Here is a 21,136-nt window from a genome sequence, read left to right as displayed (position 1 = left end):
ATACACAGCTTAAAAAAAAACCAAGTATCAACATACATACAAATGCACACGTGGGACTGTGATGTACTTGCCTATGTGTTTTTATGTGTATTAATTCATGTGGAAATCGGTCTTTTTGAGTCAAAAGAGAGGTCATAATTCCTCTTCTTAATACTTGCAAATAATCAGGGTACATCAGATTTTCGTAATATACAGTGCGTCCCAAAAAAAACTATACACTTTTGAAATGGCTGCCAAATAAAAAATGTAGCACTTTGGGGAAAAAGACTTACATATGTGGAAAGCCAATAAAGTCAACTTTCAAATGACACCAAAAAGTTGGAAAACTATTCATGCTTGAGCGAGCACTGCCCACTGAAACAAAGGGTATGAAAATTAGGGTGGGCTGGAATTAGCCTTCCAATTTATGTCAGTTTTTGAGAGGCAAATCCTTTCGAACTTGCAAAGTTAAGGGCGTTGTGATAAATTAATGATCAGCCGTGACCAGTCTTGGTTGCTTAAGCAAATGTTTTAAATTATTGAATTGAACTTTAATGCATGAGTGAACACAAATTACACTTTTTTGGCAGCATTTCAACTTTATCATTTGGATCTCAGCAATGTGTTCATGGGAGTCGGGAGAGTAAAGGGTGAGATAGGACTTAAGTGGGAGAAGTAGGTTGATGGAATAAGGGTCAACAGAACATTCAGCTTCCGCCCCCTCCCTCTTTCCCGCCCTACCCTCCCGTTGAGAGACTAATGGCTATTGTCATGTACACGTGAAGTCCATAGCAGAATGTTGATTTAATGATTAATTCTGAATTGGGGCATCAACTTTTTCCTATCAATCATTTAATCAACAATTTATCAGTAAATCAACTCATTCAATGTGCAATGTGATCAATCAAACATTCATTTTTATTCAGTAAATTACTTCATTAATCATCATAATCTTTAAATTTCTTGGTAATCATTCAATAAAAAAACTGATCATTAGCCACCGGTCACTTGGCAGTTAAGTTTTGAATAGGCTACAATCCAGGAAGTTAGACAGAGAGAGAGAGAGAGAGAGGGGGGGGGGGGCTGGCTGGGGAGGGGACATATGACTTTTTAATTTGTAAAAGGACAGAAAGAAGAGGAATGCCCTTTTAACCAAGTCTTAGCATATCTCGCCATCTTGCTTGTAACAGGTATACCATCACATTACTCTGACTCTCACGAACACACTTCTGAGGTCCACAAGATGAATATGCTACACTAAAATTACAATTCCTGTTCACTCATGCATTACATCTCAATTTAGAAACTCATGAAATTAGCCTAAGTAACCATAACTTATCTCACTCATAAATAGCATAAAACCCTTAGCTTTGTAAGTTCCAAAGGACTAACCTCTCAAAAAATTGTAAGGCTAATTCCTGCCCAGCCTAGCCAAGCTTAGTCTCTCAGGAGAGAAGTGGGGGGAGGGGGTAGAGATGGAGGGAGGGGTTGCTAAATGTTCTGTTGACCTTTATCCCATCAACGTACTTCACCTACCTAGTCATATTACCCCCCTCTTCTCCTGTCTGTCATGAACACATTGTTGAGATCCACATGATAAAGAAAATGCTGCACTAAAAATTGCAGTTCATGATCACTCATGCATTAAATTTCAATTTAATAACGCATTAAATTTTCACAAACAACAAACTGATCACATCTGATCTTTAATTCACCAAATAACCCTCAACTTTGCAAGTACCAAACAAAAAAACCTGAAAAAATTGGAAGGCTAATTCCGGCCCACCCTAATTTTCATACCCTTTGTTTCAGTGGGCAGTGCTCGCTCAAGCATGAATAGTTTTCCAACTTTTTGGTGTCATTTGAAAGTTGACTTTATTGGCTTTCCATATCTATAAGTCTCTTCCCCCAAAGTGCTACATTTTTTATTTGGCAACCATTTCACAAGTGTATAGTTTTTTTTGGGACGCACTGTAGACTGTAGAATTGCATTTCATTGGTGTAAAATGTGACTTTGACTGAGATTTTCAAAGTTCTGTGGAAGATTTCTCAGCAGTAACATTTTTTTATCGCAGCTCCCCAAGTCTGAATAGGCTGAGCTAGATCTAGAGCACAGCTAGCTGTATGCAGTGGCTTCATGCAAAGCTCACGCCAGCCGGCCGGCGCGTCTGGCTGGATAATAGCTACTGTATGCTATAGCTGTAGGCCTAATATGCAAACTTTGTGTGTGTGTATTTGTGTGTAGATCAACAAAAAGGGCGCATGACGAACTGGCTTGCAATTTGAGCTGTAGAAAGTTGATAAATGCGTGCAAAATTGGGAGAAAAATTGCGCTACTTTGAAAATTATTGGTTGCCCGATTCGGGCCACCAAAACTTAAAATTTTATCAATAATGGTTGCCCGAGGTGAATTTTTGGTGGCCCCGGGCCACCGCTAATGTCGAGCCTTGTATACTTCTTCATCATTGGAGTCTTGAACCCCCGTCCATATATGCATAAAAATGATAAGAGACTGACCAAAACAAAAATGGATTTCCCTAGGAAATCCATTTTTTGGAAATCCATCTTTTTTATTAAAAATCACGTAATTGGTCGTGATTTTAATTATCTCTACACCTTTTCACGCCTAATGCGTAGGAAGGTTTAAAAAAACAGTCAAATAAAATATTAAAAAATAAAGGTTTCTTACCAGACCGATGTCGTGTAGATCCCTCCATCCAAATGTACACAACGCAAGTACAATAGGGTCGACCCTTGAACCGCTTAAGTATGACGTATATCCGGTTAGCGATGCCGCTTTGAACAATTAATAGATACAAATTATTACTTCACAAATAATAAAATATATTACGTGATTATAAATAATTAGTATTAATTATACTAATTATTTATAATCACGTTATAAATTGTATTATTTGTAAAATAATGATTTTTAGTGGGTCTGTCACAAAGTTGATGAGCTGCTACAATGTACATGTAGGTATTACATGTATTTTAAAGGCCAAAGCACAACATTTATATTAACTTTTATTTGAATGATAAATTTTCTTAAAGTAGGGGTGTAAATGATATATGAGTGAGGTGTCTCATAGTTTTTCATTTTCTTCATATTTTATGTTTTTTTTGTGCAGGTGTCAGACTGGACAGGAGCAACATACCAAGATAAACGCTATGTAGGTAAGTAAAGTATTGAAACCACCGCACCGGGAACTGCTAAGTGCTAATACACCACAAGCAGTTTTGTCACATTGGTTGCAACATGAGACCCACTTCTGTGAAATGATTTGATATACCTTTCCAGCATGTTCATAGTGGATTTATATGTCCAGTCGACCCTAACATGAAGTAAATAATTACAGGGGGGGAGTCAAACTAGCATATTATGAAGACAAAAACATCTAAATCAGTCATGGCATTTGAAATTAACATGCCTGCAAATATTGATGAAATGCAAGGAAAATACCTGATATGAAAATGATAAAACATGCATGCTGTTTCTTTTGTATTATTATTTTTTTGCATATAAATTTCTTTTTTTTTCAGTGAAGTACAATTCGCAGTTTGGATCTGGTAACCAGTATACCTACGTTCATGAGCAGGATGAGTCCTCCTTCCAACTGGTTGATACTTCTAAGGTTCAGAAACCAATCTATATGAGGAACAGGATACGATTCAACCAGGTATTATTATACATGTACAGTTGTTGTAGAGATGTTGTGTGGCTCAGTGGATAAGTGTCCGGACTTTGAATTACAAGGTCCGGTGTTCAAATCCCTCCACAGCACTCATGTCCTGTGGCAACATGTTTTTCTACATTTGCCACTCTCTACCCAGACAGTGCAGTAAATGGGTACCTGGTAGCAAGAAATTCCTTGAATTCTCAAACATCTGATCAGGGTAGACTAAAGCCGTGGTAATAGTATGCAGCACTTACAAACATTGGATTAAGCGCTATATGAAGGTTGCATATTATTATTTATTTATTATTGTTTTTGATCAGTGGTAGTCCTCGAACTCTGGATTGCCAGAGTCAGGGTTCAGATCCCATCATAGAGGTAGTGTCCTTAAGATATTATTCTATTAATTACCACTTGGCATTCTGGTGTTTAAGAGATACATGTAGACTGGTAAGGACTTCAGAGTGGTTAGGGACAGTAGTAAATGACTAGAGGTACATGTACCTCCCTGATATTCAACTTCAGTGATGAAAATGTTTCAATTCTACTAGTATCTAGTATGTTTAAAGTGGAATATCAACCTTTACATTGTAGAACTTGAAAATCGGCTATCGATAATTAAGCAAAGTTTTAGACAATGGTTTCAATAAATCCATGGTTTAACTTCTAAGTTCTTCCTAAGATAAGAATAAAGGCCAACAATGATTAGCATTTGTTATATATTTGTTTTTTTTTCATTTTTCAGCGTAATTTACGTCGGGAAAGGGAACGTCGTGAGCAGCGTGCGACCGCTGGGATGCAATCACTGACCAAAGCCCAGAAGGAGAGACAGAGGCAGGTCAGAAGGTTACAGAAACAATATGGAGGAAGAAGGTGGCCCGATAAGAATCAACATGTGAGTACTATACAGGTTGAGATGTATCTTGAACAAGCATTACATAGCTGAGGCAAAAAAGATCTCTAGAATGAGAGTAACACACATTTCTGTCCTGAAAGCAATCCAGTTATTTACAAGCATTTTTCCTTATTTTAATTTCATGGGATCCACCAAAGCTCTGGTGGTGTATTAAATCACTGGTCTTGTAATCCAGATGATGTTAACCAGAATCCATCCTGGGGCCTGTAACACAAAGCTTAGCAATGATTGTAGAACATTTTTCTATGATTGATTTCATTGACTACAATGTACAATCAATCATGAATATCAAGCATATGATTAACCTTTATTAGGGACAGAGATTTTCCGCGATCGCGGAAAACGGACGGAATTCACGGAAAGGGCCTTTTGAAACGGAAAATGGCATTTCAAACGGAAAATCACGGAAAACGTATTTTCAGAATAGCAACAGAATACTCCAAAATCACAACAAAATGAGAATATTAAATGGGCAAAAAAAACCAGAAAATACGATCTCACTTCGCTACTATCATGACAATTCACACATCGTGACTGCACTCGACATCAGCACACTCGATTGCAGAGATGCCAACCCTCCCGATTTCATCGGGAGGCTCCCGAAAATTCATCCCAACTCCCGCCCTTACGATTACCATCCTTATCCTCCCGAAATTACGATTTTTTTTTGCATTGATCAAATTGGATTGGAAGTACATGTATCGTCTGCTGACTTTAGCATGTAGTAACTCGTACTCCTCCATTACGTTTCGCTGCTACTAAATTCTGTGTGAAAGGCAGACAAATAAGGAGCAGTGAAAAGCTGGTGCATGTGATATGCCCAATGGGAATCCACTGTGCACCGTGCACCAGGCCGGTAGGCCCGGCTAGCTTCGCGAGGCGTGTGCGCGCTCGCAGCCGCTGGATTTGTTGAGTCGTGCGATGGAATATCGGTGTGTGATTTTGGCGTATTGATGGGTTGATATTGACACGAAATGGCGGAAAATCAACAAAAAAAGACCAAGAAATGGTCTCAGAAGTATAAGACTGAATACAGTCTCCAGTACCCGTGTATTCGGAAAGAGGAATCTACCATGCATTTTGCACAATTTGCAGCGTGGACATTAAAGTTGAGCACGGAGGTCGTGATGATATTCGGAAGCACGTAGGGAGCAAACGGCATACGGACATTGCGAAGACGAGATCTTCGAGCTCCACTAGTACCCTGTTGACTTATTTCACCAAGCAAGGGACCAGCGAGGAGGAAGACGTTACCCGCGCTTTAATAATAATAAAGAGGATAATTCCTCATTATTATAGTTGAACAGGTACTTTTCTTCTATTGTCCCCTCATTTTTTTTACATGTAAAAATGCATATTTGATATTTTTATTTTTATGTCAAAAAAGTGGGAACAATGTTTTTTTAAAAACATGTGAAATGCTCCAAAATAAGGGTCAGATTGCACCAGAGAGCATCTAGAAACCCAGAGCTTCAGGGCCCTCGACCCCGGCCGCAAGGGTCGAGCGCTCTGCGCTCGAGATGTGCGCTACGCGCACATAATTTGGTGTCGGTTGCAAATCCTCCCTAATTCTGATTTCCAAAAGTTGGCATCTCTGCGATTGTACCCCGCACCGTACCCGTACCCGGCCGGCCGGGTTGGGCTTCACATGCACACATGTATCGTTCAACTACATGTACACAGTTGTGTGTTGCTGCCCTCTACGTTTGAAGATGTAACAGCACGATATCGTGGTCTTAAAATCCAAGATGGCGGATTGGGAAAAGACGATGACTGATGATAACGATGTCCAAAAACCCCCAAAATTATCGATGAAATATCATTTCACCGTGAAATAATGCTAATAATATGAAAGGTGAGGATGTATGCATCAAAAATGGGTGTGTTAAAATATTTTATTCACCCGCATAGATCCGATTAGAACGGATTTTATTGTGTTGTTGGTACAGTAGCAGATACAAATTTTGACCAGTGCGAGTGTGCATGTAAATGTGTACACGGAATTGTCACTTTTCCGTGTGTACAAAGTCTATGGGGAAACGGAATTTCCGTTTACTGACATGCTGAAACGGAATTTGAGATTTTCTGAAACGGAAAAGGCAATTTTTTTAAACGGAAAATCACTGTCCCTACTTTATGTTACAGGACCCAGGCCTGGTAGGCTATGAATTTTTCACAGCAGCCATGTATTATACATAAATTGGTGTGTTATAAACTTGGAGACAAATGAATAACAAGCATTTTCTGTCTTTCAGTATCTCAGATTTGGGGGAATTTTTTTGTAAGAAAAAAACGTCAAAAATTTTATCTTTTTTAATCCGTTGTAATTACAGGCTTATATTTTTCTTTTCATTCTCCTATACATTTAGCTAATATACAAGAAAGCAGGTTGTTGTTTCAAGAAGCAATCAGAGAAAGACTATGATTATGTGACATGACTCATAAAACTGAGTTTTACCGGGCATATTGCAAATAGTCATGCATCATGAGGTTGCCTACTTTTGCATTTCATCATGATTTTCACTTTAGCATTGCCTCTTTTAAAGTTAAAAGTCTAAATTTCACTAAATACACACCCTATGATTATTAGCTAATGAATTCAGCTTTAAAACGATACCAAATTTGTTGGAATATCTCTCTTGGTTTTGAAAATAATGATGATTACATGAATATGCCAAATATTTAACAGTACTGTCGTTTTTGGTGGGCAACCTCATGGCACATGGCCTCAGTGATAACCTTGATCATTACAATTAGCAGTGAGGATTTCAAAGTTTTTTGCCATTAAGTTTAGAGCAATACAAATACAATATTTCTATTTCCTAATATAGAGGATAATCCTGTCAATCTCGGCCCTAATTTCTCCAAGAATGGAACCATAAAACCATGTCAAACAGAAAACTATCTCTTTCAATATTTTCTATTTACAGTCATATTTTTTTGTTGTAATTCTCCTGTGCATTTATCTAATATGAGATGCAAGGCTGTAGTTCAGAGAAAGAGTATGATTATGTGTTGTAACTAATTAAACTCAGTATAGAGCCATAAAATATTTCCAAATACCCTCGATTTAGTTTCCATGCCCATGGGTCTTTCCACAAAATTTTGTCATTTTCCACTGCTTTTTTATTCACTTGAATGCATGTTATTAGCATGTGTATGGATCTCTTTTAATGTGCTTTTCATATAGCTGCATTTTAATCTCATTCGTGAATTATATCAATGTATTTAGTTGAATGCATTACTCTGGGTGTATTACTTGTATTTCCTGTTTTACTGAGATGTGATCATTTGTTTTAAATTTTAATTTCATCATATAGAACCAGATGAAGTCTCGCAGTGCATCCGTTCAGGTTCGTGGTGAATGGGGAGTGATAGAAGAATTGGATTTTCCTCGTCTCAACAAGCTACGTCTGCCCACTGTTGTAGATCCTGAAGACCTGTAAGTCTCATTCTCAAGTTAATGCAATGATGCCATTATGAAGCTTTTGACAACAGGAACCAGATGCCCATAACACAAAGCTTAGCAATGATCGTACAGAAGTTACCATTGAATGGCAAAGTGACCATAATAGTAGCCTTTATGCAACAAAAACAATATTGCATGTTATTAGTGACTCAACAGGCGACTGGTGATCCTTGTTGTAAGGTACACTCTGGACTTTCATTGGCATTGATTTAGTTCCTAAGAATGGGCAACAGTCGTTTGTAAAGTCGCTTATAACTTACAAACAGCTTTAAAAACACCCACCTGGAAAATAGAAAATCCCATTTTGCACAAGAATAAGTATGCATGAAGCTATGTATCACTTACAAACAGCTTTATTACGTCCCCCCCTTAAATTTTTATTGCCATCAGATTGAGTTTCTTTCAGTTGTAAGCATGGACATGTTTGTTTAAGTCAGATTCTTGACAATGATTGGTATATGTGTGACATTCATTCTTAGTATCATATTAAACAAAGACTGCAGATCAATTAAGGATTAATTGACCAAGCTATTATGATCGACTTCTCCAATCATGTCCGTCACTCTCCGATGGTATCTAATATCTTTATATTGCCTTTCCTTCTTAAATTTTACTCTTCAGTGTCAAGTGTGGAGAATTGGAATACTATGACAAAATGTTTGATCGCATCACTACCAAGACTGAAAAGAGACTAGCAAGGGTGAATAGGTTGTTCCACAAGGTCACTACCACAGATGACCCCATCATTAGAAAGGTAGGTTGGAACGTTGAAGGCAGTTCAGTAACTCTGTCCAGAATTATTTTTAAAAATATGAGTATCCATTACTAATTTTATCATAATTGCAATCATTTACGTCAAAAAGAAATAAAAGTTATAAGAATATGTATGATTGTGTGATTTAGGTACTACTAGACCATTAGAAATCCTTCCAGCAGACATGGTGTGTGTGTTTTGCATGTTGCAGTACTGGGTCAGCCAAGCAACCTACCAGCTGGGTGCTCACAGGCATTGTGTATGGCGGATTGCCTGCCCTTGTTTTTCTTTCATTACATGGAACCACTGCCCCTCAATACAAATGTAGCTTGATAGATCCATACAATCCCTCTAGTAAGCCAAGGTCTACTAGCTTATCTTTATCCGCTAGGCCACTAAATCATTACTTCCATATATGGGGATCAATCATTTCAATATGCTGTGCCAGTCCTAGGGAATACACTCCCACAAGACATCTTATATTTCTTGTCCTACCACTTTCAAAAATTCACTAAAAACCTGGTTATTCATGCAAGCTTTTAATTCGATCTCCCCCTTAAAAAAGTTTCCATTTATTATTTTTTTTTTTTTAATGCACCATGAGCATCCTCTGAGGATGAATATTGATGTCCATATTATTATTATTATTTGTTGCCTTGTAGGATATTGGTTTTCAGTTTGTCAAAAAAGTTATTCATGAATTGATTATACACTATAAAGATATTGGCTATGGGTATACCTTTTTAGAAACAAAGTTGATTTATCCCTTTAAGTCTATATTTTCTTCCAATATGTTTATTAAGACAAACAAATATTACAACAAGACAGTTATTGCTACACTGTTTTTTGTAAAAATCAGATTCTAGGGATACCGTAAGTAACGGTGTATTAACCGCACCCGTGTATTAACCGCACCCCCAACTTTGGACTAAAAAAAAAAAAAAAAAAAAAAAAAATCCTTCTCACATTTACATGCATATTTGAGGTACGAAGAAACAAAAACTAAGTTAAAGATTTCAAAGTATTCAAAGAGATTACCGGTATGTGGAAATCTGCTGACGGGATTACAGGAAGGTTCAAGAAACAAAGAAATTTGCATTTTTTCCACTTGTTTTACGGCTTCGTGCCGTCTCTCTCATACGTGGTGCACGTTGTACATGATATCTTATGAAAAGCAAACAGGAAAGAAAAAAATAAGCTGGCGCGAAACGGGACTTTGAGGGGTTAAAATGAATAGCGCCAGCTTAAGTCGCACTAAAACCACAATACAACGCAAGCTAGCTCTAGCTCTCGCTCAGCTGTGACAAATTATTACCGAGAATGCTTGGCGTCTCTTTGAACTTAGCCAGGGAACTTCGCTGCTTTGAATCGAGAATAAAGTCGAAATTAGTGTCATGAAGGTGGGTGCATTTGTTATGGACACTATTTGATTAAGATCGTAATAATCGCTTCCCATTACCCGCGGCTCATACCTCTCTAAACGACATTGCCCTGGGCGGCTACGCCCGGCCACTCGATGTGTTGTGAACTGGCAGACTTCTTACATGTTCGGGAGGGGTTACGCGGGCGCGGGCTCAGACCCGTCACCGTGGATAAACCGCACCCCCGACTTTTGCTTATATCCCGCCGAGAAAAAGGTGCGGTTAATACACCGTTACTTACGGTACACAGATAAAAGTGCCAAACTGCCAACTTTTTTTTGGTTGTTGTTAAATACTGCTTTTTATCATATTTTTGTGTAGCTTGCCTCTAAGGGTAACGTGTTTGCTACGGACATCATCTTGGCCACACTGATGTGCTGCCCTCGCTCTAATTACTCCTGGGATGTCATTGTACAGGTAAGGTAGAAAATCATGAATATTTGAACTGAAAGCACTGATTCTACCGAATGATGATAGTAATTTTGATTTTTAGAACCTGATGTATACCAATTTTTTTTTCATGTTTTATGACACTGTGAAATACTTTGTACAATGTAGCCTACATGGCTATCATGATTGTAGTGTTGGAAATAGAAATGACGCTGTACTGAAAAATGAATTAAAAGAATGTAGGGATACATATATATAAACTTTGTTAAATTAAGGTACATATGAGTTTTAAGAGCAGATTTTGTCTGTATCTTTGATTCCTCGGAAGATTTGAAGGTGATTCAATAAAATCGGGGAGGCATGAGCAATTGGAAATCACAATAGGTTTTCGTCAAATTGGAGGAACAGTTTGCAAATATGTATCATGTGATCAGAGATGTTACGTCAGGTTTATGCGTAGTAAATAAATAATCGTTAGTATGAAGGAGCTACTTCGTAGAAACACCAATAACGAATTCTTCACTTGGTAGATAAGAATGTAAAATGACTCAAAAGATATGATTGTTATCGTAAAATTGCCTTAAAACGGTTATACTGAAGCTTTTTGACATGCACTCTTCGCAGTGAAATCGCATGAATGACCAGGACACGAGAGCGCAAAAATATATAATAGAATCAAAAGAGACAACGGATGCTAAAGGACAAGCTGTGATTGGCTGTCAAGGTAAACAATTAAGGTTTAGTAACAGCTGTAAATTGAAGTGAAGCAACTGAAATAATGCAAGGGTATAATGTGATTGTATTTTCATATTTCCAATCTTGTATTAAGGAAAATAAGCTAAAAGTGGAGGTGATTGGGATTTTTCTACTGCTTATTTATTACCACATTTTCACATGCCATATCAATCCTATTGTTCTTTTTGTTTTTAGCATGTTGGTGGGAAGCTGTTCTTTGACAAGCGAGATGATTCAGAATTTGGTGAGTATTTCTATTTCTTCAAACCTTTTGATATGATCATAAAGTTGGCTTACATGCAGTCTCCAGTTTTCTTAACCATTTGTCTCCTGGAACCTGTGTTCCCTTTACAAAATCTAAGGGAATCACAATTTAGTAGTCAACAAGTTAATATATAAATTTTTTTTTTTTTCCTGGTGATACAGTAAGATTGACTATATTTGTTGGAAGTGTGTGTGCATACTGGGCAGTTTCAGACCAAATTTTACCAGGGTGGAAAAGTCAACATGACCCCACTCTATCAGATTCTGTCGCAAAAGTTAAGGTCAGCGCAAAATTTCCTACAAACTTACTAAGGCTTTTGTAAAAGGTGTTACCATGCCTTTTTTTTTTGCAGAAGATAAAGTTTAGTTGTTGATTATGCAAAATGAGATGTATATTTATTTTCATTATTATTGCCATCAAAATAGATGTTTTTTATGCCAAAAGTTATGCAAAAATTTTGTGGAAATCATTTTATACACTATTTAGTTCATGACAAAAGTGTCTCTTCTGTATTCATTTATTATTTTCTTAACTTATTTTAATTGCTTTTACATATTTTATTGTCGTTTTAAAGACGGTTTCAGAATTTAACTTTGATTAATGTTATATGAAAATATGTGATTCATATGCTTTTGGATGTGAAATTTGCAGTGTTTTAAGGCAATTTATTAATTGATTAATATTTGTCTTTCATTTGTATACCAATCCTGAAAACTTTATTTTTTTTTAGCTGACATATGATTTACAAAATGTACCTCCAAAACTCCTTGTTGTTTTTCATTTAATTGGTGTCCAAAGAAGTAAAAAGACCTGGAAGAATTTAGAAAAAAATCTTGATAAAAGAATTCCCCACTGTGACATATACAGTACCGTAGCAATCAAATATATAATATGGGCTTGGGGGTATAAGAAAGCCCCCCCCCCCCCCCCCAGCCTAGTAGGTTTAGGGCTCAAGAATGTCTGTTAGATGTTTGACTTTGCCTAACTCTTAGACATGATTATTGCCTAATTCTATGATACAACCCCTTTGACCCCTTTAGATCTACTGACAGTAAATGAGACTGCTATAGAACCGCCACAAGATGAGGGAACACACATGAATTCACCAAGGAATCTAGGATTGGAAGCAACATTTATCAACCATAACTTCTCTCAACAATGTCTCAAGATGGTAAGTGCTATCACCAAACATGCTTTTTGACAACATTTTGTTCCTGTTGTCTGTGTTGTAATGCTTATTTGTACATGTAATCCATCAGTTGCGGATTTGCAGTGGATAGATTCTAAATTCTAAATAAATGAAAAGAACCTAATCATTTTTTGGGCAGAGCAGACAAGCAGTTTGGTGGAATATAACAATTGATTACAATACTTATGATCAAATTGGGGAATTGTTATTGACAAGCAACCAATTGCAAGCCTAGATGATTCATATTTCAAGATCAAGCTCAAATTCATAGACACCCATTGGACTTCCCATAGACTTAGACAAAGCCCCCTTAGATTCCTAGTTTGGCATTTGTGTAAATCCAAACATTCCACTTTTGTTTACATTTTTTGTTTTTCAATTTCATGACTAAACAACCCGAAGAAAGTCACTTTCTGACATACATACTTCAAATTGATTAAAAAGTGATAAAATTTTGGAAACTTTGGAGAATTTTCTGTCTTGAAGCAAACTGAGACATATTACATTTTGAGACATTTTGTGAACAATAAATAATTATAATACTCTGCCTATGATGCATAGTTATCCCTGTCTGAAATCAGGTCTAATCCTGATGTGCGGATAGCATTCACTTATCCTGAGGCAAACTCTGCTTTTATTCTGCTTAATTGTTTAATTCTTGATTAAACAGTCAAAATAGTTTATTACTGGTACTTTCCAAAATAAAAGTTCCCACCAAGAAAGAAATCCTTGAATTGATCAGTTATTTATTTAAATATTTAATCTATTTTATTCATTTGTTTATTTATTTTATTCATTTATTTAGTTAGTTAGATATTTATTTATTTATTCATCTATCTAAATATATTTAATCTATTTAATATATTTAAAATATTTGTTGTTCCCTCTTTATGTATGTCTTATATTTATTTGTATTTAATTGTATCGTGGTGGTGCCCCACCCACAAGTTTTTTAGATGAAAACTTCCAGGGGCTCCCAATTCTAATGTTTTTATCTGATTTGTATATACCTGTATTTTTATGATTGATTGATTGAAATAAATTTTGAATTTTGAATTGAATTAATCACCACCAATACCAATTTATTCTGCAAAAGATCAGCAAAAAGACTCACAATATGAACATTAAGATTAAATGATGTGAGCATTGCAGTTACACAACCTGAATGTCCACAGCAAAATCAAGATATCTTGGCATGCCTCAAGCACCTTGATCAATTTACATATCTGTAATAATCAAATAAATTATTATGATTGAAAAGAATTGCATAGTAGATCTTAATATACATTCAATTTAATTTCTATCAAAGTTATAGTGATTTTCTATTAATTTTTTCTATAATGCACATTGGAAAGTTGACTGTGCATATGCTGGAGTCAAATTACCTGTTGACTTCTGAATTATTTATTTCCCAATAGACATTGTACAGGAATCACCCAGTTCCAGTAGACAAGGGGTTAATAGGTACTTCATTTGTATTTGCATTCTATTTTTTTTTCTTCAGGGAGGTGAGAAGTTTAAGTTTGAAGTGGAGAATCCTTTCATCCAAGATGAGGAGGAATCATTAGTTGCATCTGTTGCATACCGGTAAGATGTCACTCTTATGTAAAGCCTTTTTAGTCACCGCTTTTCTTTATATTTTGATAGAATCGTGAATTCTTAGATCATAGGGTCATTTCATAATTTAATGCTATTAATAAGTTTACTGTTGTTTTATGCATGATCGGTAAAACCCCTTCACTCAATAAATGAGATCACCCTGCATATTCAAACTAGAACTTGAAACCAGATAACAATATTTTTATTGGATTAGTCTTCTGACTTTGAAACAGGGCCGTGGATTTAAATCCCAGCCATGGCGTCATTTCCTTCACCAGGAAATTGATCCACATTATGCTGCACTTGGTGAGGTAAATGGGTACCTAGTAGAATTAATTCCTTGAATACACTGTGCACAGCTGTTACAGTGATAGCTCGAGCTAAGGCTGGGATAATAAAACTAAGAGTAAATGCTATTATCTCAGCTTTGCGCTTATTACTATTACATGTTGTATTTTTTACAAGGTTGAATTGTATTGTTTGTGTTCACATTTTGCAGGTATCGTAAGTGGAACATTGGGGATGATTTGAACGTGATAGTCCGATGTGAACATGATGGTGTAATGACAGGTTCGGGCGGAGAGACACAGTTCCTCAACATCAAGACTCTCAATGAATGGGATACCAAGGTAGATTTGAACTCTATTTATTCATTAATTTATTCATTCATTTGTTCATTCATACATTCATTTATTATTTAATTTGTTTACTCACTCAATCACTAATTCATTCATTCATACACATTGTATTATTCATACATGCTCACAATGTCACAATATATATACATGCAGATGATATGTAAAAGTATGTACATGTAACATGAACAATGAAAGTACAGCTTTGAAGTCTGTTCACCTTCATTTACAATATTGTTCATGTTGCGTAACATGTCTGCAGGATATATTACTTTTTTGTTTTATATGTATCGTACTTAATGGATAGTAAAATATCTAGCTTGTTTAATATACATGTATAGAGGTTATATAACACTGGTTATTATGGTTGTTGAGAGCTGGATAAACGAGATCAGACTGTATTCAGAAAACAACTTAACCTGTTTCACTGAACCCTTTATGTTTACAGCAAAGCAGTGCAGAAGAATGGCGTCAGAAGCTTGATTCACAACGAGGAGCAGTCCTTGCTACGGAGCTTAAGAATAACAGTTTCAAGCTTGCCAAGTGGACTGTGTGTTCTCTCCTTGCAGGGTCGAATTTCATCAAGTTTGGGTAAGTGTACCCATCAAGTTGATGTTAACATTAATTGTAGATATTATTTTTGGATTCTATTACATTGGGTTGAGGATGCACTGAATGGATGGAGGGTCAGTTATAAGGGCAATTGCTGCAAATGTGAGGTAAATCTGCCCAACCTTGTTCACAGGAACAAAACAGGATTTAAAACTTTGGATTTTCTACTATTGCTACTACTACTAATACTACTACTAACTTCAACCCGGATTGAAAAATATACCCTACACTAAACCTAACCTTTAACCTAACATGAATCCCTATTGCAACCCTAACCCGACAATTTAGACAAAGTAAAGCTCACAGAGATTTTTGCAGGAGCAATTACATGTAACAATGACACAACAATTAATTGTTGCAGGAGTAAATGTTGTGTTACCATATTTTTTTATAATAAAGGGGACATTATGGCAATGCAAGCAAGCTTTCTTCTCATCAAGCTGATGAGTAACAAAGTGTTTAAAAAATCAAAGAGATTTCCATGTTACAGATAATCATGACAAATGTAAAAGGGGGGGGGGTAAACTAGGCTCAAATATATAGAGTTACTCGCTTTTGAAATGTTTATTTCAGCAATTTGGGGCTATGTAATTCCAATTTCTTTAGCATCATTTAGAACACAGAAAATATCAAAATAAAGAAAAAATAAATTTGGGAAACGTGAGAGTTGCTTCCTTTTGTTACTTGACAGCCGTATACATCAATCAGATCATCACTTATTGATTTACTTCACATCACTTCACGATATATACTTTATGTAATGCACTCCACAATCCAGTGGCATGTCATATCTAGAGATGAAATCGACTGTGATACCTAAAGTAATGACATGAGAAATGTTTGGACTGTATTTACTCAGGTACGTGTCTCGTATCAACCCTCGTGATTCTGCCAAGCATGTGATCTTAGGATCGCAGCAGTTCAAGCCCAGTGAGTTAGCAGCACAGATCAATCTTAACATGGATAATGCATGGGGTATTCTGAGATGTATCGTTGATAAGTGCTTCCAGCTGAAAGAAGGAAAATACCTTATTCTCAAGGATCCAAACAAGGTAAGATTGGCAGAATAATGTACATGTACATTTGTGACACAATGTCTGTGATGTGCGTATTCAGGAATGTTTGTTTAAGAGAATTTCTAAGAAAACTGCTTCTGATCCCACCCCAATACATCTTTTATCACCTAATTTTTCAGTCCTGCATCGATTTGCCATTCTTCCTTATAATGTAAAAATACAATCCCAAAAGTTTCAATGTATCATATCTGAAGAAACTATTTTAAAAATTTTGAAATGTAAACCAAAGTTTGAAAATAATTCCAAAGTTGTAAATTAAATTGGGGGTTGGTTTCAATGACTATGTGTATACATGTACTGCGAATCTGTGCACCACAACACACAAACTCTAGATGAAACCAGCATGACCTCCATACAGTGTGTACAAGGTACATGTACACCAAATGCACAGTGCAGCTTACAATAGTGCATAAGAGATAAACACAGCAGAAGGGAGTCAACACAGCTAACAGACTTTTCTAATTTGGGGAAAACTGGGCATAAGCTGGTTCTAAGAATCAGGCTAATAAGTTACTACCTGTGTCTAAATAAGAATTCTTATCCTACATTGTGGTCTGTTTCAGGGTCTTTGAGGACGAATACAGGCACTCATACACATGTTTCATCTAAGTTTGAGAATTTTCTTAATAAGCTGCTCACAAAGTGAAATGATCCCTTTAACTGTGCATCCTATATAGTTTTACTATCCAGTCATTAGTACACAGAGCAAGCTCCATCCTGTAGTGAAAACAAACACAAATGCATGGGTATTCATTCCCCCCCCCTCACTCCTGAATTTTGTAAACTGTAAAATTTCCAAGTTCATCTTCCAAATATCTTGAGTGACTGTAACACAATTTGAGGAAATGTCTTTAAGTAAGGCAGTTTCCACAGCACAGTATTAATATCACAAATATAGAGGTACTTGATATTCCTTTTTATACAGGTTTTGTTATGAGGCTTGTACCAAATTAAAGATTGCAAATGGGAATATTTTTACCTCATTTGGTTTTATCGATACGACTTTGGGGTGTTGCTTGTCACAAATGCGACTTTGTTTTCCTGAAGCAAGAAATTTACGAACATTGTGCTGCACTCAAACCCATGTGAGGTGAATGGGTATCTAGTAGGAATTTATTCTTTGAAATACATTGCACGTAACAGTAGCTCTGCTTAAGCTAGGGTAATTATAGTATAGAGCGCTTAAGAGACTTCTGATAATGTAAGTGTTAAGCGCTGTATAAGCAAGTATAATTATTATTTGATTTCAAATGTAGATTTGCAATTTTAGAGATCCATTTTCCCTATAGCACATTAATTCACATTTTCTGTATCGGGAATCAGACAAAAAATAACAAACTTTATATTGATTATAAGGTTTGATTGATGTTTAAAATCCTAAAGTTGATGTACAAGTAGGAGCATGTATCTTGCAACTTCCTCTCAGCCCTGGAACTGTGAGATATATTGAATATGATATTGTTCAATCAACAAGGAGCATTTATACAAAATATTATTAGATATCATTGTTATTCATGGTTTATTTAGATTTGAAAAGAAAAATCCATGGAGAGAAACAACCATATTGATAATAAGTAAAGATTGTGAACAAATTCTGCATGGAAACTAAAATCTTGAGTATTATTAATGCTAAAATTGATTTTGGCATTAAATTTACTAGATGTCAAATAAATCAAAAGTTTAGTTTCTTTAGATATCAGAATTTGATAGAATATGATTCACCATGTTAAAGCTTCTTTTTATTCTTTCATTTTGATTGATTCTTACAGCCGGTGATTCGTATCTATGACATCCCTGATAACACGTTCAGCTCTGACGACGATGAAGAGGATGATGAGGAGGACGAAGACGACGGTGATGGTAAGTAAACTATTGAATCGTTGACTACTGACTATAGATGTATTCAAGTCAGCCACCATGTTTTCTTTTGTGGTTTAGTATATTCTCAACCCCAAGCCTTTATATTCAACTGCAATTTAAAGGGGAAGTTTACCCTGACAAGAAGTTTACTGTAAAAATAGCATAATAATTATTTTTAGAAATATGGGTGAAGGCATGAGGAAAATCCACCAAAGATTTAAAAAGATAATAGAATTTTAAGTTTTTAATTTGTGATGTCATATGCGATCCATGTATTGATAATGTTTTTTATTGTACATTCATGATATTAACAGACATATTATTTCACACCCAATCCTGAAAGAAGAAAAATTTAAGTCATCACGAACCAATAAAAATTGAAATTTATGCATTTTATATTATATAACATATGGGGCAGCTACTCGTATATAATGCTACAAATCAAAAACTTAAAGTTCTAATAACTTTCTTAAAGGTATTGTTTAACTTTGTGAGCAGCCTATTTAAAAATTCTCAAACCAAGATGAAACATGTGTACAAGTGCATGTATTAGAACTAATAAACCCTGAAAACAACCATGAAGCACTAAATAATTATTTTCGAACGCAATTTTTTCTGGGCTTCATTTTTGTAACATATCACAGACACAGGTGACAAGTGTGACCTTCTAGCTCAGATTTTTAAAAAGTCAAACCAATGTTAACCAATCACTTTGATCTTTAGTAGATTTTCCTCAAACCTACACAAATATTTTTAATTTTAACAAGAAACATTTTTGTCAGAGTGAACTTCCCTTTTAACTGTGGTTATATCTGTGTATTGATTATGGATAGCCAAATTGTTGTAACACAAATCTATTCAAATGAACAGAACATATTCAAACTTGTTTAGTTTTCTTCATTTTTTTAAAGCATGGCAAATAGTCTAATAAGGATAAGAAATATGAAGTGTATGATATTTAGCTTTAACATCCTTTTTGGCTTTACATAATTGTAGGTAGTATTGATTATATACTGAGTTGAGATAAAGTATACCTTCTCACCATGTCAAACTCTTGTATATGTTTTGTTTTCTCTCTACAGATGAAGGAGATGATGAGTAGAGCCATTGATGATGTCCCACAGATCAATATCTTACATCATCACCTGTCTACTATCTGGAATGACCCCTATTTTTTTCTGATTTTTGGTGCAACTTCTATCAGCTATTAGTAGATAAGATGAAACCTGAATTAATATTTATTATCTGAGATTGAGGTAGTAGCAGTTATTGCATTGAGACTTACTCATGCTATTTAAACTACAGATTAGCAAAATAAAATGGGAAATGGTCATTGGTTTTATCACATCCTATTCAATGGACACCCCCCCTTCCCCCTCCCTCTCTTCACCCTCATTCTCCTTTCAAAATGTATTGAAGATCATTTGCCTTGCAATTATGGTATACATACTTGCAATGATATAAATTTATATTATTATATTACAAATGACCTGATCCACAAAATACGTTTTTAATATCATTCCAATTCATATTTTGCAATGGTATGTAATTTGATTTTGACCATTGCTACTAAATTGTCATATATATATATATATCTTTCTACATCTGCAGATAAGACAAATTTTGTTGTCTTCTTTCAATGTTCGCAATGCGCCTTAACGCCCTCTACCTTCGACTTAACATCTAAATGTGTATTATAACGGAATAAACCCATTCATAGACTTCGCCCTTACGTAGGATGTATGCATAATATATATATATATTTCATCTTAAGATGAAATCTCCAGGTGGCCAAGGATTGAATCAATACAAATTGTTATGGGATTTTATTTATTTAGTTGCAATCAATCATTAAATAATTTACTTTTTTTTTTGGGGGGGGGGGAATCTACTAATTTCATGTATATGGATAGAATGTTGATTGTCAAATAGTTACCTATATTGAGCTTACATAGCCATTACCCAAAATAAGTACACATTTATGATGGTATTGTCAATAAACTTGAATCCCCCCCCCCTCCTTTCAATGCTTAAAGATATTGAATATAAATTTTTCAGTATACATACAGAAGACAGCTGTGACACTTTTCATGGCTAAAAACTGGTTTCAGTGTCTGGTGGCTTTTTGTTATTATTATCTTCTATTGTTCCATGATTATACAATTTGATCATGTTGAATTTGAGATGAACATGTATTTATTATGCATTATATACTTAGTAATGCAGAAGATGTAGTTGATGGTTCCAATTTTTTAGATAACCATTGGATCATTCTGTTCTACTGCCCAGCCCAACCTCTCTCTGTAGGGATACCTGTCTATAATGGTCACTCGTTATGTATCTGCCTGAAAGACCGATTTTTTTTTGTTTTTTTTTCTCCATTTTTCCTCAGTTTTCTTTTATGTGCATGTACTGGATTTGGATGTGGGGGAGGGGGGGTGTAGAACAGGTATGGAGGAGAGGGATGGGGTTCCGCTCAATTGTGGCATGATTACATTGAATTACAGAATATTTGGAATCTTAAATTGACATTAAATCTTGTCGTACTTCTCAACACAA

At 35.6% G+C, this 21,136-nt stretch overlaps 1 protein-coding gene across 1 annotated transcript in view; it reads left to right on the top strand.

The window, feature by feature from the left end:
- The window catches only part of LOC129269574 (eukaryotic translation initiation factor 3 subunit D-like), a 23,525-nt gene extending 2,389 nt beyond the window's left edge, over window positions 1-21,136 (top strand). Inside the window, exons 2-15 of the mRNA XM_064105985.1 lie at window positions 3,111-3,156; window positions 3,523-3,659; window positions 4,402-4,551; window positions 7,893-8,014; window positions 8,663-8,795; window positions 10,538-10,633; window positions 11,537-11,585; window positions 12,647-12,777; window positions 14,300-14,382; window positions 14,894-15,023; window positions 15,478-15,620; window positions 16,501-16,693; window positions 18,487-18,577; window positions 19,660-21,136. Coding sequence (XP_063962055.1) covers window positions 3,111-3,156; window positions 3,523-3,659; window positions 4,402-4,551; window positions 7,893-8,014; window positions 8,663-8,795; window positions 10,538-10,633; window positions 11,537-11,585; window positions 12,647-12,777; window positions 14,300-14,382; window positions 14,894-15,023; window positions 15,478-15,620; window positions 16,501-16,693; window positions 18,487-18,577; window positions 19,660-19,679 — 1,524 coding nt within the window. The 3' untranslated portion in view covers window positions 19,680-21,136. The remainder of the gene's footprint in view (window positions 1-3,110; window positions 3,157-3,522; window positions 3,660-4,401; window positions 4,552-7,892; window positions 8,015-8,662; window positions 8,796-10,537; window positions 10,634-11,536; window positions 11,586-12,646; window positions 12,778-14,299; window positions 14,383-14,893; window positions 15,024-15,477; window positions 15,621-16,500; window positions 16,694-18,486; window positions 18,578-19,659) is intronic.

This window comes from Lytechinus pictus, chromosome 10 (assembly GCF_037042905.1).
Source record: "Lytechinus pictus isolate F3 Inbred chromosome 10, Lp3.0, whole genome shotgun sequence".
NCBI lineage: Eukaryota > Metazoa > Echinodermata > Echinoidea > Temnopleuroida > Toxopneustidae > Lytechinus > Lytechinus pictus.
This window is presented reverse-complemented; position numbering and strand designations above follow the sequence as displayed.